The sequence below is a fragment of the Puntigrus tetrazona genome, chromosome 19 (assembly GCF_018831695.1).
Source record: "Puntigrus tetrazona isolate hp1 chromosome 19, ASM1883169v1, whole genome shotgun sequence".
NCBI classification, from domain to species: Eukaryota; Metazoa; Chordata; class Actinopteri; order Cypriniformes; family Cyprinidae; genus Puntigrus; species Puntigrus tetrazona.
In genome coordinates, this window is record NC_056717.1 from 10,316,009 (window position 1) to 10,336,151 (window position 20,143).

The 20,143-nt window shown below is 36.2% G+C and overlaps 1 protein-coding gene across 1 annotated transcript in view; it reads right to left on the reverse strand.

Moving 5' to 3' along the window:
* ctnnal1 (catenin (cadherin-associated protein), alpha-like 1) overlaps positions 1-20,143 on the reverse strand; it is a 46,907-nt gene that overhangs the window by 388 nt on the left and 26,376 nt on the right. The window contains 28 exon segments of the mRNA XM_043217967.1: positions 686-781; positions 1,450-1,535; positions 1,537-1,578; positions 2,332-2,379; positions 3,387-3,438; positions 3,712-3,776; positions 3,778-3,795; positions 3,797-3,893; positions 4,649-4,674; positions 4,765-4,802; positions 5,626-5,731; positions 5,734-5,772; positions 7,424-7,452; positions 7,455-7,515; positions 7,750-7,782; positions 7,784-7,834; positions 7,837-7,911; positions 8,568-8,630; positions 8,633-8,656; positions 11,309-11,443; positions 11,445-11,529; positions 12,186-12,273; positions 12,276-12,323; positions 13,393-13,484; positions 13,557-13,568; positions 15,492-15,557; positions 15,559-15,604; positions 16,789-16,967. Coding sequence (XP_043073902.1) covers positions 686-781; positions 1,450-1,535; positions 1,537-1,578; positions 2,332-2,379; positions 3,387-3,438; positions 3,712-3,776; positions 3,778-3,795; positions 3,797-3,893; positions 4,649-4,674; positions 4,765-4,802; positions 5,626-5,731; positions 5,734-5,772; positions 7,424-7,452; positions 7,455-7,515; positions 7,750-7,782; positions 7,784-7,834; positions 7,837-7,911; positions 8,568-8,630; positions 8,633-8,656; positions 11,309-11,443; positions 11,445-11,529; positions 12,186-12,273; positions 12,276-12,323; positions 13,393-13,484; positions 13,557-13,568; positions 15,492-15,557; positions 15,559-15,604; positions 16,789-16,967 — 1,800 coding nt within the window.

Consider the following 20,143-nt stretch of genomic DNA (forward strand, 5'->3'; position numbering starts at 1 on the left):
GCATGGAGATACTATGATTTTTATTTAACCCTTTATTTTACTTTTCTGTTTTTAATATTTTAATTCATTTTTATATCCTTTGTCATTTAATTTTGGTTAAATTGTTAGAAATTGTGTTTTTGGATGTATTTGTTTCTTTAAAATACTTTTGTTCCTTTTATTTTACATTAAATTCAATTATTTTAATGCATCAAGGTAAACTAAATGAAAATGAGAAATGTGACGACAAGCTGAAATAAAATGAGTTCAAGCTTTTTTTTTCTATTTTCTTTCAAGAAACTATTTTATTATGGTTTTAGTTCAGCTTTAGCCTTTGTTTGACTAAGTTAACTATAGTAACCCTATATATATACTGTTTGTACAGTCATAAAAATTCAGGCTGATACTGCTAATCTGATAATAATTGTACAGTATGAACATTTTTGAGATTTGCTCATTTAGATTTTCAAATGTCATCCAAGGGCCTTTTCCCAGTCTCACCACTATCTCCTGTGTTTTAATCTGTCCCATCATAAAAAGTGGCAAAAATGCCAAAAATAAATGAAAAACAAAAAGTTAGCAATTATTATTAATATTAAGAGAAGTGAGTGTTAGATGATGGCGTGAATGTAATCTAAATATAAATACAAATACACATTGCCATCTAATACAGATAAAATGCAAAGAAGTTAATCCAGATGTTCACGTTGCTACCTACCTTCTGATGAGCTTATTACAGATGGGCAGTAAATATACCACCACTGTCAAAATGCCTTTGGTATTCTGTATGGGATGAGTCGACCTGAACGAGACAAGAAAAACGGATGAATCATTAGCTGACTAAACTTCCCAAAATGCAGTATTGCAATAAGCACACACCACGCACACCCACATTTCAGTCAAGCTATCATTTTCAGCGACAACAATCTATACATTTCTGACAGCTGATTTGTGGAACAGAGCGTTCCTATAATTGGTTTTTGTGAAATAATATGCTTGAAACCACACGATGGCTCCTGAAGACATGCTGGGAGATCCTGATTGAGCCTGCTTTTTCCGGAGATCGCTTTTTTTGGTTCCACAGCACGTCAAGAACACAGCTTCTATAAACCTATTTAAACCCGCCCGGCTGTGACCTTTGCTTTATCAAAACAGAAGGATGACTCCTGACAGCATGCCATTTTATCAGGTTAAATGGAGTCAGGAAATAGAGTGAGGTCAGTGTCTTTGCAGGAGAAACAGATTTATTATCTAATCACATTTGGCAGTGACTCAAGTAATTTTTAACTTTAGTTTATATTGTTCTGTTTAAATGTCAGAAATTAAGACGACTCGATGTCATTTGAATCCTCAGATACCAGTTTATGAATTTAAGTGCATTAATGGATTGAACTGTCGAGTCGAACAAACAAAACCCTACTCATGTCTGCCCATTCATTTACGTTCAAGAGCAGTCTGCGGCGGTTATACTGGATTACCTTCTGAAAGATGGCGCTCTTGCCCTGAACCGGAGTCTTGGCACAGACCTGCAGCTGTTGACATGCGGCTGACAGCTTTCTCGGTCTCAGACAGAATAAGGATTCTGTCTTCATCCAGCAGCTATAACACAGACACAATATGTGGCCTTAACATTTCAAACAGGACATTTGAGAGATTTTGGGAGATGCATGAACTAAACTTCAACACAGTAGCCCTTTTGCTTAGAGACTCATTTCCCTACATTGACTCTTTGCAAATTTATGAACACTGCAGGCTGTTAACGAGACAATTAACAATTTGTGAACTTTTTCCATTATATATCTATATATTAAACTTCAAGCAGCAAAAGGATCACGTGACACTTTCAAAGACTGGATTAATGATAATACACACATAAGCCTATAACATATATATAGTAGCAGTTTGTTTTGTATGCATCCATCATTGCTTTTCTTTTCAGGACTTCCTGGGGCACGGACAAATTTAACAATCTAATAGCCCTAATTGAGATTTTCAGCTAAAACTGCATTACAGGTTTGCTAAAGCGAGGTAATTGCTGAAAAAGATGGCAAAATAAACTGAGATAAGCAATTTATTGCTAGCCGATTCAGCTCGCAGCTGGGAAAATGCATTGTGGGTCAGGCATGTTTGCGATTATTAATCAAACTGCAGTGCACCACAAGTGTCAGGCTCTGTGATTATGGATGAGTGGCTCTGTCGGCCCCAGCCAGAGCAGGTTAACTAACGCTGATAGCCACGTCTCTGTGGTCCCAGTGAGATGGATGGCAGCCATTACAGTGCTTTATTTACAGGCGCCTAATTAAACTGTGGTACATAAGGACCTGCTGGGCACGCGGGAGCATTACCTGCGACAGAGAGAGTGGAGGATGTGGCACAGCTGAGACCTTGGTCTGACAACACCTGGAAAAAAAAAAAAATCTACAATGTAAGGCTTTACGCTGTATGATTGTACACACCACTTACTTTTTAATATTAAAGTAAGAAAACACCTAAATAAATTAATAGAACAAGCATGCACGGATTATTCTACATACAGGTCTGTCCATAATCGTGAACAATAATGTTTGGTTTATTATTTGCACGCAGCAGTTTTGTCGCCTGCAGCTTTAAATGCTCAAACACTTTCTGATTGACTGTCAATGTTTTTATCATTGATCGTTAGCTGAAAAACTGATGTGAAAGTGATAACAATATTGTTTTTAGTGTAACAGAACTTTTTCTGATTAGGATTATTACCATATTATATGTGCACATTTCCAGGCAGCTATTTCAAGAATTAAATAGCAATTCCAACTTAAATATATACTCCCAAAAAATTACTAACATCTCACTGATATTGAAGACTGAAGTCTCAAGAAAATGAGAAAAGCACCATTTAGTAGTCAAATCCAATGATTGGTGTCATGCTATGTCGTCATCAAATTATCATAATTACCAGAGTAGTTCAAAACCTCAGAAAATGTTTGTTACTATGGCAATGCTGAAATTGATCCATGTAAAAAATAAAAATAAAATTACTTGGTTATATTAAATCAGCACAGTCTTTAAGAGATCAAATCAGCTAACGCTTTACATGAATAGAAATTTATAACATTTGAAATAGCATATTGGTTATTTTTTACATACAGTCACAACGTCTAACTTGGAGACTTTGTTTTTTTCTACATTATGAGTTATAATTTTGTGTTTGACGTAAGAGGTTGTGTTTGAGAACGACACACTGCCTAATCAGCATTTCTCCCATTCACAGCACACTTCCTGTCCTGATCACTGTATCTCACAGACAAATGACAGCTGGCCTTTTAATAATATATTGATCCATCTTTTCCAGAGGATTCATTGCTCTTAACGGCACCTTGAGGAGATTCAATTAAAAACCTATGAGAGAGAAAATGAACGCTGGCGACTCGGGCTTGGTGGAATAGATCCAAAGTTGTCTTCAGTAGGCCTTCCCCTCCCCTTAATCACAGAGAAGCAAAAAAACACCAGAGAGTTAATGAAACATCCTTAGAAGATCCAGAAACCATTGTTTAGCTTGACAGAAAGTGCAGATTACTGGGTACTAAATTAACATGCTCTTATCTTCTGGAACAGACGTTTTTCATAAAGTTTAAACTTTCCAGCATGCCGTGATGTGAATTTCCTGTGTAATATAACACTACTTCGGCAACCACAAGTTGATGATCTGATAAACGGACTATGAAGTTTCTGAAAAGGTTTCCAGTGGGTTACCTGGTGAAGAGGTACATGGAATAAGCCATGCTGGATATGATCTGACACAAACAATCCATGTCGCGGGTCCTGCTCGCCCCAGCGCCTCCACCTCTGAGTCCACATCTGAAGTGAGGAGACACAGTTCCAGCCCAAGCTTGGCGATGGTGGTTTGCTCCTGAACAGATCACGCCACAAGGATACTTCATGAAGAACTAAATACTAATAAATTATTACATTTTTTATTTAAATATATATAGCAGAAGTTACAGTAATTCAAGAAGTTTCGCTGCTTAAAAGATTGTTAAAAAAGTAATATGTCTGATTATACGCATTTTCAAGTTTTAAAAAACATTAAAGATTAAACTATTAAAAATTGGTTTTAGAAAAACTTGAAAAAGCTAAAATAAAACAAAAATAATTATTACATTAAAATTCAGCTTTTAAACCTGCCAGGTTTTTTATTAAACTAATAAACACAATTACAAAAGCATGAAATAATACTACTTTTATTAAAAATCACAGGTAATTTAAAATAGTAATAAAATCCTATTTAAAAATTATATAATAATAAATAATTATATATGCATTTTTTTATTATTTTTATTTATTTTTGTGACCAAATTACATTTCCTTTGCTATCAAATTATATATTTTTGTGACACACATAAATTAGTTTTATCACACCTAGGCTTACTTCAGCTGTTCTTGAAATCTTAATTAATCTAAAATGCAAAATATTGTAATCTACATTTGAAAAAGGAATAGCAAAGGTATATAATATTTAGGGACAAAAATGACAAATAATGTCAAGAATAGAGCAAGATTAAAACTTTTCAGCCCAGTCTTTTTCCAATTGGACAGATAAAACCTATTCAAAAAATACTTGAGCTTTTTTTGTTCACGATTATGTTTTATTTGGGGAAATCAGACCAAAGGCCAAGTTTGGCAGCCTCACTGTCATTTCAGGTTGGCAGAGTGTTTCTATGAAGTAGATGAATCAGTAAATAATGAAGGACATGATACGGTAAGAGGAATTTCATGAAGAAAATCATAACTGCTTGTGAGACTCACCCCTGGTCTGGGTAGAGACAGATATGTTTTCTTATCACCTGAAATTAGGAAAGACAGTTTAAGGCATTAAAACTAAATATGCAAATAGGGTCCCAAATAAAAGATAAATGCGATTCAAGTACACGCCTAGTCTGAAAATGACTGGACAGTGATGTGATGAACAGATACAAAAGCAGGATCTTGGGGATGACAGTTTGTTTTGGGAAATATCCCGGTTGGCTCTGATGATGACTGGGAGCCTCTCATCTGGAACAAAACATCTCCCCAGGCACCGTGGTTTCTGTCATGTTACTGATGCCTTGCTTCGACTCTGATACAATATCGCCGCAGATAAAGCTCTTTGCGCGCTGCCGCGAGAAAACCAGAGTTTCACTCGAAAGAGTCGCTTATCGCCTCAAACGTGATCCTTCTTGAGCGCTATGTCCAAATACAGATGAGTGAAGGGACTTTCACAGACCTGCATCTTGCAGCGCGTACGCAGTAATGCGCCTCTTTTAACCTTTGCCTTCACAGAGATTTATCCGCCTCTATTCAATTACCTCACGTGGAGTGGGATGGGATGGTGGTAAAACACGCTGCACATATCTTTAGCGGCTGGAAAAGAGTAACAATCTGGGCTACGAGGAAAAAGACCTTTAAAAAAAAAAAACCTTATCGCTGCCTGCCCACAGACATGAACAAATATATTTTGTGCACCTGGAAATAGCTGCCACTGAAGCACCTGTATGAAATCCAGATTACAATACTGGGTGGGTAAGTACGCCTTCATGTCTTAAGTTAGAAAAAGCAGCTGTTTAAGCGTGAAGTCCTAAAAAGCAAGCCTAGGCACTGACAGGTAGACTGGAACAGCTTGATACAGACGCACCCTCTCTGCGGCCTCAAACACATCATTGATCTCCTTCAGTAGGATGGCCATGTCGCACAGCTGGGACCCTTGGCCTCTGCAAAAACACATCCAGGTTTTCTTTTGGCAATCTTGCTGGTGGGGTGCAGAGCAGTGGTCTGTTGCTGAGATGATCTGAGGAGAAATCGCTTTTAACACTATTTTTCAAGAACTTTCTTCATCAATGTTAAATATGCAGGACCATTCAAAAGCTTAGGAAAGTTTTGATTATTTACCAACTTATTTATCTTAAATCAATTCTTTTATTCTGCAAGAATGGATTAAGACTATCTAATGCAGCAGTAATCATACACTATAGAACAACAACTCTTATATCTTATCAAGTATCCTGATGTACCACAAGCTAAGCATGACAAGAATAAATTACATTTTAAAATATGTTAACTTTTTTTTTTTTTTACATTTACATGAACGCAGCCACTGTGGAAACACAAGTGATTTTCTTTCCAAAATATAAAAAGGGTTATAGTATATATACAAAAATAATGCAATATGTATGTATGTATATTTTATTTTATTGTATTTTTGTTTGTTTTTAGAGGAAAACCTTTCCTGGGAGCATAGATAAGAAAACTTTTCTGAAGTATTGGCTGAAAATTCAACATTGTTGCTCTCACAGGAATAAATTATATTTCTTTTGTGATCAAATATTTAAAAGAATAAATAACAACAAAGTATTTTCTTAACAACCAAGGGAAATATGCATATACATATGTAAGTAATAATTTACATTTCAAAATATATTCAAATTGAAATCTGTTTAAATTGTAATCATAATTCACAATGTCACGCTTAGTTGTATTTTTTGATTAAATAACATATAGCCTTGGTGAGGTGTCTTTAAAACCCCAGTAAACTGTAAGTTCTATGTGACTGCATTAATTCGAACTGTGCAACATCTTGAATATATCAATATTCATCGTTGGTTTCTTCCAGTGTCCCACAGCATAAAATGCACCATCTAACCCGCACGCAACTGTACAATTATGATTTACAACTTACTGGGAGGATGTTTCAAAAACAAACACAGCGGCAGCAGAGCCTCAAGGTCTCCGCTTGAGGGTGTGGATTCAGCTGGTAATTACTCTGTGGCTTTGGAATTACAGATAAAGTAAACTCACACGATGCACCCTGAAGCTGCTCACCACCTCAAGGCTGTGCTCTTATTGGCTGCCTGATCTTTAGGCCTCACCATTATTGGCTGGTGAGGTGAGGCTGCCCTCTCTAAGAACACTCCATCTAGCTTGCAATCAGATATGCTAATGAAGCATGATGAAATTCACTGCAAATACACCTATTCTGCACATTCTGCATTGGCCTAATCTTACTTTTTTTTTCATATGTTCGTGATGTTAACTGCTACTGTTTGCATTGAAAAAGAAAATAAGCAAGAACCAGAAAGAAGATTTGAAGCATGATTTTGTTTGGGGTGTTTTTTTCATTCAGCTGAAAATGCATTTTAATTGCACTTTCTTGAAAATTTTATGCCATGCATGTAATTGCTTTTTATCTCTGCTGTTTTTTCGTAATCAGAGCTGCAAAAGTCAACAACAAGAGTGCGTAAATGTGTCAAATAAGCATTGCTGATTTTTGAAAAATAAGCACTAACTGGAGGCGACAACAGTCGTCTTCTGTTCTTTTTATTAACAAAATCTATATTGTGTAAAGTCTCTGAAAGACTTGGAAAAAAAAAGTCTCAGTTACTAAGATGTCGTGGCATTCCTATTTACTAGCAGACAGCCTCTCTCTGTTTACCTGAGGACCAATGACACGGAAAGTTTCTCAGCATGAACGCAGGTGATTCCAGTGCTCAGTCCTGGTGAAATGTGGCAGAGCAAACGGCAAGTCTGAAATGTGAATAAAATTACACTCACACTGGAAGTTAACTCTATGAAAACTCAAACCCTTTATTCCGGCAATATAGTTATTGTTAAATTCTCATGGCGTGCATAAAACCTATATATTTTCCTGTCACTATTTAAATAATGGTGTAAAATGAATCTGCTGTTTGTTTGTTTTTAATAAACTGCTTTGTAATCAATTCTTTTATCAGAACTAAGTGTTAAACAGAGCCGCCTAACCTCCACCAGTTGCTCTTTGTGTTCAGAATCAGTGTGCCGCATAATCAGCCACAGCCTCCAGGTTTCCATCCTCACCGGAGGCCTCTCAGGGGCCTGCAGCACCAGATGATCTGAATGCAGCTTCAGCAGCTCAGTGGCCCTTCCCACCGCCACCCTATGAAGCTGAACAAAAGAAAAAGCCTAATAATGTGAACTGCCAGTGGTATAATTACATGCAAAAACAAGTCGAGATTGTTTTAAGCTAATATACCATGTTTCCATTTACTATGAGCAATATATGAATTCTTTTTAAAGTAGGAGTATTCCTATGAGGGCTTTTATTATGTCACATATGAGACCATACGCAGTGTTTTTTGCTTTTTATGTTCAGATTTGCTCACAATAAATAATATTGAATATTATTTATGTAATGTCATGTTAAGTATATTGTTGTTCAAATAAAACAAATCGTAGTGCAGTTTTAATTTCAAATCACCTCAAAGTAAAAGTTATGATATCTCTGCAGACCAAGTGGATCAGATTCAGTAACTTCTCTAATGGATTCATTAAATGGTTTACAAACTAAACTTTTGAAAGTTTCAAAGCCATTCTTTAAAAGACTTTTAATAGACATGTGTTGTTCTTTTGTTCTTTCTAAATCTCATGCCATTCAGTTCAGTAGCAGATTGACAAATTAAGTAAATATGTCATGCTACTGTAAATTCAGCATAAGTGATATTGGGAACACTGGAATGGATGCTTTGAAGATTTGATTTGTTTTTAGATTCTTGGCTCCATGTTGATCAATCCCTCAGCGTAGTTTGTCACAAGAATCTCACCTCTCGCCTGAGATCGCTGACACTCTGACAAGTCTTCAAAATAGAGAGCTCCACCTCGCCCGTGGGGCCTCTTTGGCTTTAAGCGATTGCTGCTGGAGGGGAAAAGAAACAGAAACAAAAGACAAAAGTGCGATTTTAAATATTACTGCAAACGGGATGATTTTCTAACCGCTTGAATGTGCACCATCAATGCTGAAGAGCTCGTCAAGCTTCAACACAAGCGCCAGTGGCCCAAGCAACTTCCTGAAAGATGGACTTTGTTAGACACGCGACAGGTCTTTATCCAAGGCTTTCTTCAGAGGACAGGCAGACAGGTGGGTGATTGCTTTCAGACGGGATTACTTCACATGGGGTGTCAACACAAACACGCCACAGAAGCCGTGCAGCTGCTTGAGCCCCTCATCTTCCGCGCTTTACCTGAAATATTACATCGCACTGGGACTTAACTAGTCATTGCACTTCAGTGAACACATTCTCAACGCTTTCTGTCACTGAAGTGGTGGACAGGTAAAGTGGGGAATAACCCAGATATTACCATGTAAAAACATCGCTGCTGTTCTAAATAAGTTTTGCCTAACGACAGCAGAGACATGTACATAGTCATAAAACATTCAAGGACTCGTGAGAAAGAAGAAATGCAGTGCTTGAGGAGGCAAATCTATGCCCACGGAATGTCTCACCATGGTCGCACTTAAAAAATGCCAAGAGCCTGTTTAAAGCGATAGTTCCAACCCGAGCTGCCTAGCCGTTTTATGGAGTCCACAGTAATGGTGTACAGGTTCTTTCGGTATTTGGATTAAGTCATGTTAAGCAAAGGTGCAGGGTTGATGCATTGAGTGCTCTTTCACGATGAACAAATCACTACATTTGAAGTCTGATTTACCTGAAAATGAACAAGCCAGCGCCTACATGCAGAGACATGTATACTTCACTTTGTGTTTCTGTATTTATTACTTTTGGAGAAATGATGAACATAAGATCAAAATTGTTCATCATTTTGGAAATTTCCAGCCTAAGCTTATCAGCCTTGCTTAACCTTCGGATAAATCCTTCCCTAACAGCACGTGAATACAAAACAAATTGTCACTTTAGATGCTGGTGTCTTCCTGTTCAAGTGGGCTTGTATTCTCTTAGGCAGAATCTGTAAACGCCTGGCTTCCAAGGAGACTGGGAAAACTGGCATAAAAGCTTAATTGGATGGTGGCATTACGTCCGTAAAACTAGATAAATTTATAGTAATACAACAAATAAGTATAAAGAAATCTGGGACCTAGCAGTCTGTACTGCCTGTCTAAGAGAAATTTTTCATAAAGAAACTCTCTACAACAGTGACACAAGAAGATAAAGATTGTCATTTCTCCTTCAGAAATTGCTAAATGTAATCACACACTACTGTTAAAAAGCTTAGGGTCAGCAATTTCTATAATTTGACCAGTAAAGGCATTTATAGAAGGCTTCACCTTCTTTTTCACAAATGCTGTTCTATTTCCTATAGCTTTTCAAAGGGTCTTTCAGATACATTTTAACCAATACATTTCCATGACCTTTTAGCTGATTACTGAAATTTAAAAAAAATCTTATTCAACTCAAAATGTGGAAGGCTGGAAATCAGACTTTTTTTACTAGATACCTAAGCACAGATTCCTACACAAAATAGATCAGAGAATAACTAGCAAACTTTACATTGATAGAAATTCCTTGACTTTTTAAACATTTATTTATATCAGTAACATTTCTAGGTGAGGAAAATAATAATTTTACATTTCTTAGTATTCAGGTTTTTCGTCATGATTGTAGGAACACTGTATTCTGTACATTTTAGGCTACTACTCATATTCACTGTGTTCTTCTGAGGTCACAGTACTAGTAATGCAGAGGCTCAGAGTTTTGATTCCCAGCAAACACATTTAAAGAACCGGAAGTAACATCGGACAAATGCGTAAGAATAAAAAGTACATATATATAGTATGAGTATATATATGTGTATATATATATATATATATATATATATATATATATATATATATATATATATATGTAAATAAAAATGCAGTGACTCAGTCTTTTCCTTGAAATGTTTTTTCAAGCCATTCAGTGTTCAGCAATGAATACCATGTCAGTTTATATCAACCTTCAAATTAATGCTGCTATTAAACTATTAAAGAGCGTGATACATTTTAAAAAAAATCTTTTCCCGCTTTTTCTTTTCATCCCTTTATGGTTTAAAGACATAAGAAAGTTTAGAGTCAACTCCCTACCTATGTATAGTCCTTATAACATGTGCAGCAACACGTTGGAACAAATCTCAAGTAACGCTTAAAGTTTGTCTGAAAATACAAGGTACATTAAAAGAAATCAGTATGCACGTGCATCACAGCAAATGAATAGCTGATTCTAAGAAACCAAAGGCAGGAAGCAGGGAAAGAATAAACGCCTATAGATCTGAACTGCGTGAAGGGTTTATTTTTTCCAATGTGCTGAGGTGTACAGCGGTAGGGTGTGAGGAATCATGGGCAGTTGCTCCACCGGGAGGAGAAACATGCAGAATGATCCTTTCTGCACTGCACAACAAAGATTTGAAGGACAGATATACAGGCCAAGTGAAACATTTGTGTGGAAGATAGGAATAAGAGTGCACCATCAATGCCATACAGCCACACTGGGAAGTGAGTCAGGAGCTTTCATCTGCTGATGAGGACTCCAAATCATAAGGTGAAAGATGGGTCTGCACCCTAATTTGCAGCGTGTGTCCTCTTACCGCGTGGTTCCCATGTGTGCCGCTGATGAGCTGTTTGTCTCTGACGTGTGGGATCTGGGCAGAGCTGCATGATTGTCTCTCTTCTCTGCCTATGGCTGGTGTAGGCAGAGAGTCTGTAAAGTCTCTTGGTTTTCCACCAGAGCTTCCAGCTGAGCCCCAAGCAGCCTCACAGAGGACACACAGTACAGAGAGTCTCTAATTCCACTTTAACCTGAAACATACATCTAAAGTAAAACTGATTCATCGTGGTACAATTTATTGGCCAATATCTGCATTTTTATATAATACTGACATTTATTTGTTTTTCAACTCATCCACGGGTGTAATCCCAGCAGCACCAAAAATGATTTTTATTCAGAAGTTAATGGTTTTTAAGAGAATTATCTCATGCTTAACAATGCTGCATTTATTTGATTTAAATATACAGTAATACTCATAAGTGCAGTATTACTATCTGAAGTAACTTGTTTTGTGTTTATCAATGTTGAAAACAGCTTTGCCTCTGATTAAAATTTTTGTAAAACCTGTAAAACATTTTTTTACGAGATTCTTTGACGAAGATAAAGTTAAAAAGAATAGAATTTATTTAAAATTGAAATGCATTTACTTCATAATTAATCAAATCGATATGCCTGTGCTGCTGAACAAGTATCAATTTCATTTTTCATTTTTTTTTAAACAAAAAAATGATCCTGCAAACCTTTGAACGGTAAATATATTTTTTGACTGGTTGACAGTTTTGTTTTTTAAAAGAGACACTTTATCCATTGATAGATCCATCTAAGAGCCCTGGCCTACACCTGCACCTCCAAAGTCTCTAATCCCAGCAGATGCTGACAGGAAGTGCTTTGGTCTCCCACCGCCTCCCTGTGCCAGCCACAATCCCAATGACTTGCTCCAGGGCCAGATGGTTACGCTGCTGGAAGACTGCTTCTTTGTTGATCCGCACGACTCACAGAGTCTGGATGTCTCCAGACAAGTCTGAGAGGCAAAGAGGAACAAAATTATCTCAAAATGCAGAGGAACAAATAAAAGTGTGGCTGCAAAGTTTGGATATGTAAATACATTTATTACATTTTAATAAAGAAAGAAAACACAGAGGAATGTACAAGCTCAATTATGGAAATAACCCTATGAAAGGGTGTCATTGATGGCATCAGATGGTGATATCATATAGCATTTTTATTATTCATTACACAACCATGGTGTTTTTGTGAATACTTTAAAGAAGACGATACTCTAAGGCATGTGTAACAGCACATATCTACAATCTATGATATTACTTGTAGTAAAACAAGGGCAGTTGTGCTGCTTAATACATTTTCAGACAACTGATACTTGCTTCCAAAACTCTTTTTATTTTTCATTGGTCAGAATCAGCTATTTGACAGCACTATAATGTTACAAAATGTTTCTGTCTAATGAAAATAACCATGATTGATCACGTCCAAAAATAAAAGTTTCTGTTTACATGATAAGTGTGGTACATGGTATATTTATTATGTTTACATAAATACACACAGCATATCAATATTCATGTTTGAAAATGAACATATTTAATATATAAATGATAATTTTTCCTAAATATATACACATGTATGTGTGTATTTATATATAAATACAATAAATATACACACAGTACAATACACACACACACAAATTATGTAACAAAAACTTTTATTTTGGATGTGATTAATCAGGATTGATCGTTTAACAGCCCTATAACATTACAACAAGTCAATAAAATATTTATTTCTTAAAATCTATTTATTTCTACTCAAATTTAAAGAGTAGCACTAAGATAGATGTCAGAGTATGTCAGATGAATAGATAATAGTAATATTAGTATAGTAATATACTAATATTACTATATTGTAATAGTAATATCTAGAATATGATTTGCTCATTTGTTTAACTTCTTCCTGAATCTTGAATTGAAACTTTGACACCTCGCCTCATGCATGACCACATTCACACTCATGTTTTTACACACAAACAACACACCTATATTACTATGTCAGACAGCAGATGGCACTCCTTCCACAATCCCACCTTAGAGGCTGGAGGGCATCATGGTGCATTCTCCAGCACAGCACACGGCGGCGGCCATCCGAGCTCTTTTCTTTTCATCCTCTGTGGATCCTGACGAAATGGCAGAACTAGAAGACAAATATGGAGAAAGCATGCAACGCCTCTATGGCTTATGTTCAGAAATCTCAGCTTAGGTTTACCTCTGGCACTGGCTATAACAGACAAAGGAGGAATTACACTTTTATCAATTTAGTCTCAGTTAAGATTTAAGAAACCCATTTGACTGAACTACGATAAAACTAATGCTTCGAATAAATCGGCGCACTTGACTAGAATCTTAACCATCTGACGAGGCTGTCAGGAGATCTGGCAGAACTGAATCTATTCATGTTCATTTTCTGGTCTTGGCGAATGAAGGGTAAATTTGGTCCTTGGTAGAGATAGTACTGGAGATAATGCCTTCCACCCCATAATTGAGCGAGCTGGAATATAAATCTAATAGAGCTGCGCTTCACCACGCCACCGCGAGGCATTAGGGATTTGTGACTGACATCAAAATGCATGACTGAGAAATCGCAAAAATGAGGAGTGAAACTTGATCTCTCTCATCTAAAGGAGCCATGGCTCTGGCAAAAGGAGAAGTGATTATCTGTTATGTTCTTCTGAATAAACTGAAAAGATGGAGGCTGCAGATTGGCAGGAAAGCTCTGCAGAGATAGTGGAATGACAGTGTTTGTGAAACATTATCAAACATCATATACAGAAGCCTTGTTTGAAATGAGACAGCTCTTTCCACGTGGTTCTTGCCATTCATATTCATATTACTACTTTATAATCACGCATGGGACTCGGATGAGGAGATTCAGGCTAGCACCGCAAGAGAAAATTAAAGGAAACTAGTTTCAGATGGTTTAATACGTTTCATATGTGATTTGTTGCTAGGGAGTTTTGATATTGAGCTACGATGAGCTAGTGCTAGCACACTCTTGAGACACCAATGTAAATTATAAGATCTATATAAACTATATAGAGTAATACCATGCAAGAACTTTCCAAATCGGGATAACCTTTGATTTCTAAAACATAGTGTGTAAAAACTACAGTACACTAGCAGTGTCATGACTACAATACATTGCTCTAAAATAAAATAGATTTTATATTTATATTGTTCAATTATTTTTGTAAATTAATATTTATATTTGTTTGAATAAAGTATACTATTTGAATAAAATATTATCTGTAAAATATTAGTTGCATTAAAATTAACTGCATTCCTTTAAGGGCAAGATGTGGTAAGAGTATTGTGACATAAATCTGAAGATAAAAATTTTAAATTCAATTAAAAATGTATAGTATACAAATTTGTGTAAATTATATTACCTGTAAGAAGAAGTTTAAACACTCATTTTTTCATTAAAAAAATAAAAAAATTGTATTTGATTTTACTTGTTTTATTACTTGAATATATGGTTGTCTATACACTACATTAAAATGTAGGCAATAATATATATATGTTTTTGACTAAGGGTGCAAATATTCAGCAGAAACCATAGCAGCCCTAACTCGAACTCAGTTTCTAATATCTCTTGCTCTATAAAAACATCAGCATCAGCTTTGACAAACTCATATCTAAATCTCCCCTAAAGAAAATCCAGCTTGACCTAAGGTAGGTATGATGACAGAGCATTGATAATGTGAAAACTAAATTCAGCATTCATTTAGTGCAGCATAATTCTCTGCTCTTCGTGCATGTTTTTGCAATGCAAACACATGCTGATTTGAGTTCAAAAATTGTGAATTTATTAAAAATACCACTAGTGTTTGACTTTATCCATCTGTTTCTGCACTGCGGTCGAGGTGTATCTCACCTAAAAAAGGTTTTTACTGTGGGCTCAGGAGCTGCTGATTGAAACTGCAGGCAAAGCAGCTGAGTTCAGTTCTTATAACTAAACTTTCGACATCTTCCCTTCTGCCCTCATCCGATGTATAACCTACACAGGCTGTACACATCTGCCAGGAGGTGGGTCTCTGACAGTGCTTGATTATCTGTAAAGTGGTAAGAAGGATGGAGGGTGAGCAGGATGTGTGTGTGTGTGTGTGTGTGTGAGAGAGAGAGAGAGAGAGAGGTCACTTACACTTGTCTGTCTCTGTGATGGGCAAACTTACCATCTCTGCTCCCAAATTGGCTGAAGATTTGACACCCTGAAAAGTGCTGACTTCTCCAGCTGCTCCAGGGTAACCAGCAGCACTGGGCACATATAAAACCTACGTCTTTCCTGCAGCTACAGCTCCCAGAAAAATGCACTTCGTAAAGGTTAAGCTTATAATGAGTTTTATTTAGAAATGAGCTTATCTCGCATGTCTGTCCTAAGAAATAAAAATAGACTCCAATTGAGACAAACTGCCGCTGATACAGTGTATATGGAGGCACTGTGGAAAATCTGAGCATAGGTGTGTGATATATACACACATACATACATATACATATATTATATATATATATATATATATATATATATATATATATATATATATACATATATTATATATATATATATATATATATATATATATATATATATATATGTATTACAATTATTATTATTATTATTATATTAAATGTACACAATAATAATACATAGAGTATATACACACACATATGTGTGTGTGCAATGAATCAGTATATTTATATTATATAGATAGCTTTATTATTTATAATAGATTTCATTATTTATAGATTTTTATTAAAATTAACAAAATTATATCTGTATGTTGAAATTTTATTAAGCATTTAATAGCTGCAATAGTTGCACAAATATAGTACTTTTAACAAGGCAATAAGATCTAAAGACTTAAACTCTATATATTAGCAGTGGCCATCCACGCTGAGTCACACTGCAGAAACTGTGCAAAGAGCAAAGGTGAGGATGTGTGAGGAAAGAAAACTCACAGTACCCAACAATCACAGCGGAAGAAGTCCAGAGCACTCTACACATGGGAGAAAATTGATAAGGGAAGCCTCATTTGAGTATTAGCTAAATTAGGAGTGGCTTACTGGTAATGGTCAGGACAAATCTAATTGTGCTTCCATCGAGCTGTTCTACTGCCTGGCCGTCTAAAACACATCAGCCTAACTGGACATGATTAGCTCCAGATCTGAGGAGTTATTGCACACATGCCACAACACAAGACAACCCCCACACTTCATCTCACTGGATATGGATGTTGAGACAGGCTCTTACTTTATCCAGCCGGCTGGGCCCTTCACATTCCAAAGCAGAAGGACTTCATATATGGGCCACGCAGCGATAGCATCTGAGAGCAACCACTAGCCTGCGTGTTCGCCTGTGTACTCTTGTACTTGACAGGAAAGATGAGTGCCATATTGAGTGCTTGTAAAGGCCAGCGCACAAGTACTTGGACCCGGCAGACAATACATTGCTTTGTTGCGGGAGCTTATGATCTGTTTGATAACGATGCAGTCTGCGAGCACCAGGACTTTGGTAACAGAGGAGAGCAGCATGCGAGTAGCTTTCACCATGCAGGTCCTGTCACTAAACCCTGATGCGCCCATCGCCTCACACTGCTCCAGACAGGACACATCAATCCAGCTGAGCTGGCAGTGCCTGCAGAGGAAAAAACACAGCTGAATGTAGCGCCACCTTTTACATACACACAGGTTTAGATGCAAAAACAAGATATTATTTGTTAAAGTGTTCAACCGCTTTAGTAACCACATAACATATATTACATTCTATTCAGAAAGAAGTTTTTATACACACACTTCTTTATTGATTTATTTATATATTTTTTTATAACAACCGTTCGAGATGGTAAGAATTTGGGTAACATATGTTAAATATTAACTATGATTATACCTCAATGAATTCTAATTCTTTCTAACTTATTAATAGTTAGTACAGTATCGGTTCAGTTTAGGTATTGGGTAGGATTTAGGGGTGCAGAATACTTGGCCATATAATATAAAGGCATTAATATGTGCTTAATTAGTGCTAATAAACAGCTAATATTCTAGTAATAGGCATCTAATAAGAGTAACTGTAAAAAAATGTCTTAGGTAGGTATATTTTGTTTTTTTTATAAATCAAACAAATGCAAATCTAATAAATAATTTTTTTTTTTAGAATTTTAGAATTTTTAGCAGTCTTCATCGTCTGTATATGCTATTTTTTTAAATCATTTCTAATATGCTGATAATAACTCAATTACTACTTACTATTTTGCTAAATGTTTCAGAATATATATATAATTTTTATTTTATTTTTTTCTCACTCCTTTAAAATAAATAAAAAAATAAAATCAGTTTTCTATCAGATTTAGCCAATTTTGGTTGTTAATTCATCTCCAAAATATAGTTAAGAATAGTCCACAAAAAGTATTCAGGACACTTTTGGGACACTTTTCAAGCACATTTTGAATCTCACTGAAGCACTCTGTATAAATCCTCATACTTTTTTTCAAATCCACCCTGTGAGAAACAAAGCAAATACACACACATAACATGTCTTCTCCTCCTTCCATAGAACGACAAACCAGCAAGCATCTGTGAAAAGTGCCACTGCTTTGAAAAACAAAATATGCAATTTTTGGAGTAAGTTCATTCCTCCCCAGCACACATTAAGACATTAAGTCACGTAACCATTTGATTATTTACAAAGCATCACTTCATGTAGTCACTCTTTAAGACATCAATAAACATCTCACTCTTTTTCAGTGGGCGTCTACTAGCACACAACCCTGTCTGAACACAAATACCATATGCTGACTTATTTTTGGGCAGGGTGGCAGAACTGGCGCGTCATGTCCCAGTTGGAATCGTGCTGAAAGGGACGGCATGATGAGTGCACTTCCCCTACCTCGTGCCTCAATAAAGCAGCGTTATTTTGAGAGACGGAAAAACTGGACACATTCAAAAGTGAAAAGAGAAAGAGGCTGACAAATACAGACAGACGCTTAGACCGGAGAGTAATTTCTGAAGGGAAACAGCTCTGTGCCATCTTAAATTACACATTTGTCCATCTGAAGACACCGTCTCCTGATTGCATCCGACAGCGCTTTCTTTAGTTAAATCTCAAAGAGGTTTTAACAATCATGTGCCTCATAGTAAAAACGCTGCATTGTGGGCCAAATTACTTTGCCAGCGCACCTATCCACAGTCATTTGACTGGGCACAATGCCCGCATTTCCTGCTTTGCTGGTTTCGTCTCTTGTTTAGCAAAGCCATACTGAAACATTCTTGTTTCTGGAGGATTGTTTGCTGCCTCTGTGTCTTCCTGAGCTTGAAGCTATGTCTTGTAGAAGCTTATAACCGAATCCCTTGGCGGCACCCAGAGATGCGGTGCTGTCCTCAGCGGGTAATATTTTCAGCCAACTCTTTTCAGAGAGTTTCCCTGCTTTAAAGAGACAAGGCCTCAGGCGTTCGGGTTTGCGCACAGAGAGCGAAGCATTGAGATCTCTGCCCATGCCCTTTAAAGACAACGCTTTCAGCTGCATCTGCTGCTTTTGGAATGCACTTCATTAAAGTACTATAGTATCGAACCATTGCTCAAAAGCAGTTGTCTATCCGTCATATAAGGCTGAGAGGTCCTGAGAGAAGCAAGACAAAGAGAAAAAAATGCATTCTCAGCAAAAACTGTATCTAGAGTTCCCAACCTTCAGTTAAGAAAATGTTGAACTTTGTTTCAACCACACATACTTTTATATCTCAGGTATTCATTTGTATTAAAACGAACAGGTTTTCATTTTATTTTAAATTAAGAGCACATTATTTTTTTGCTTTTGTAATGTCTTCTTTAGGTAGATTTAGTTTTACCCTGTTTCCGGCCCAAATGTTCTTAAAATCCATCACAAAAATGCTATAATTATTTTATTAAGGGTGAAATAATGATTTAGAAGAATTTTGATATTTATTTTTGTGAGAATAAATTAGCAATTTTTACACAAATTAGTTCATGTACTAAATCGATTAATTTTGTTTAACTAATAAAATAATTTTATTGTTGCTAAAGAGACAAAATTATCAAAGCAAAAATGTAAATGTAATTTGGGCAGATGAAAAGAATATTTTTATTAAACTGTCAGTTCTATTTTTCAAAATTCTAATTAAGCTGTAATTTTGTCTTACAATTGTGCAAGAGAAAATGTCATTTAATTGTTTAAAATTTGAATATATAATGCTAGTTGTGATAAAACAGAAAGGAGTCAACGCTTTATTCCAAAAAACATCGCTCATGACCTTCAGTTGAAAAAACTGCTGGAAATTGCTAACGAACAAAAGGTTTATATGTAACGATAATTAAATTTATTTATAAAAACAAAAAAAAACCACAGAGATCAAAGAGCTTCCACAGTTGAAGAAACAAGCACAATTAATCGTACGCAGTGCACTTAAAAACCACACAGACTTCCACTCAAAGCACATCCTCCCATCTTTTCTTTTTTGTTAATAAGATGAAATTAAATCACTAAAAACTGCAGGCCACTGTGTCACATCCGGGTAGTTACACACAAAAACCAGGGCTTCCCCTTTCAATGAAAGCTCTCTCTCTTCTCCTTCAGACGACGTGCTCTCGTACCTCAGTTGACTAGTTTAGCTTTTCTACAAACAAAAGATTTCACCGCTTCTATAACATCTGACTTGTTTCTCCTGAGACGTGTCTACATGACTTTCCTCTCACCTGCCTAACTGTGTTTTGGGCTAAACTTTTGCCCGTCACACATGGGCGGCCCGTGTAATAATCAGGAGGATTAAATCATGTGGGTGAGC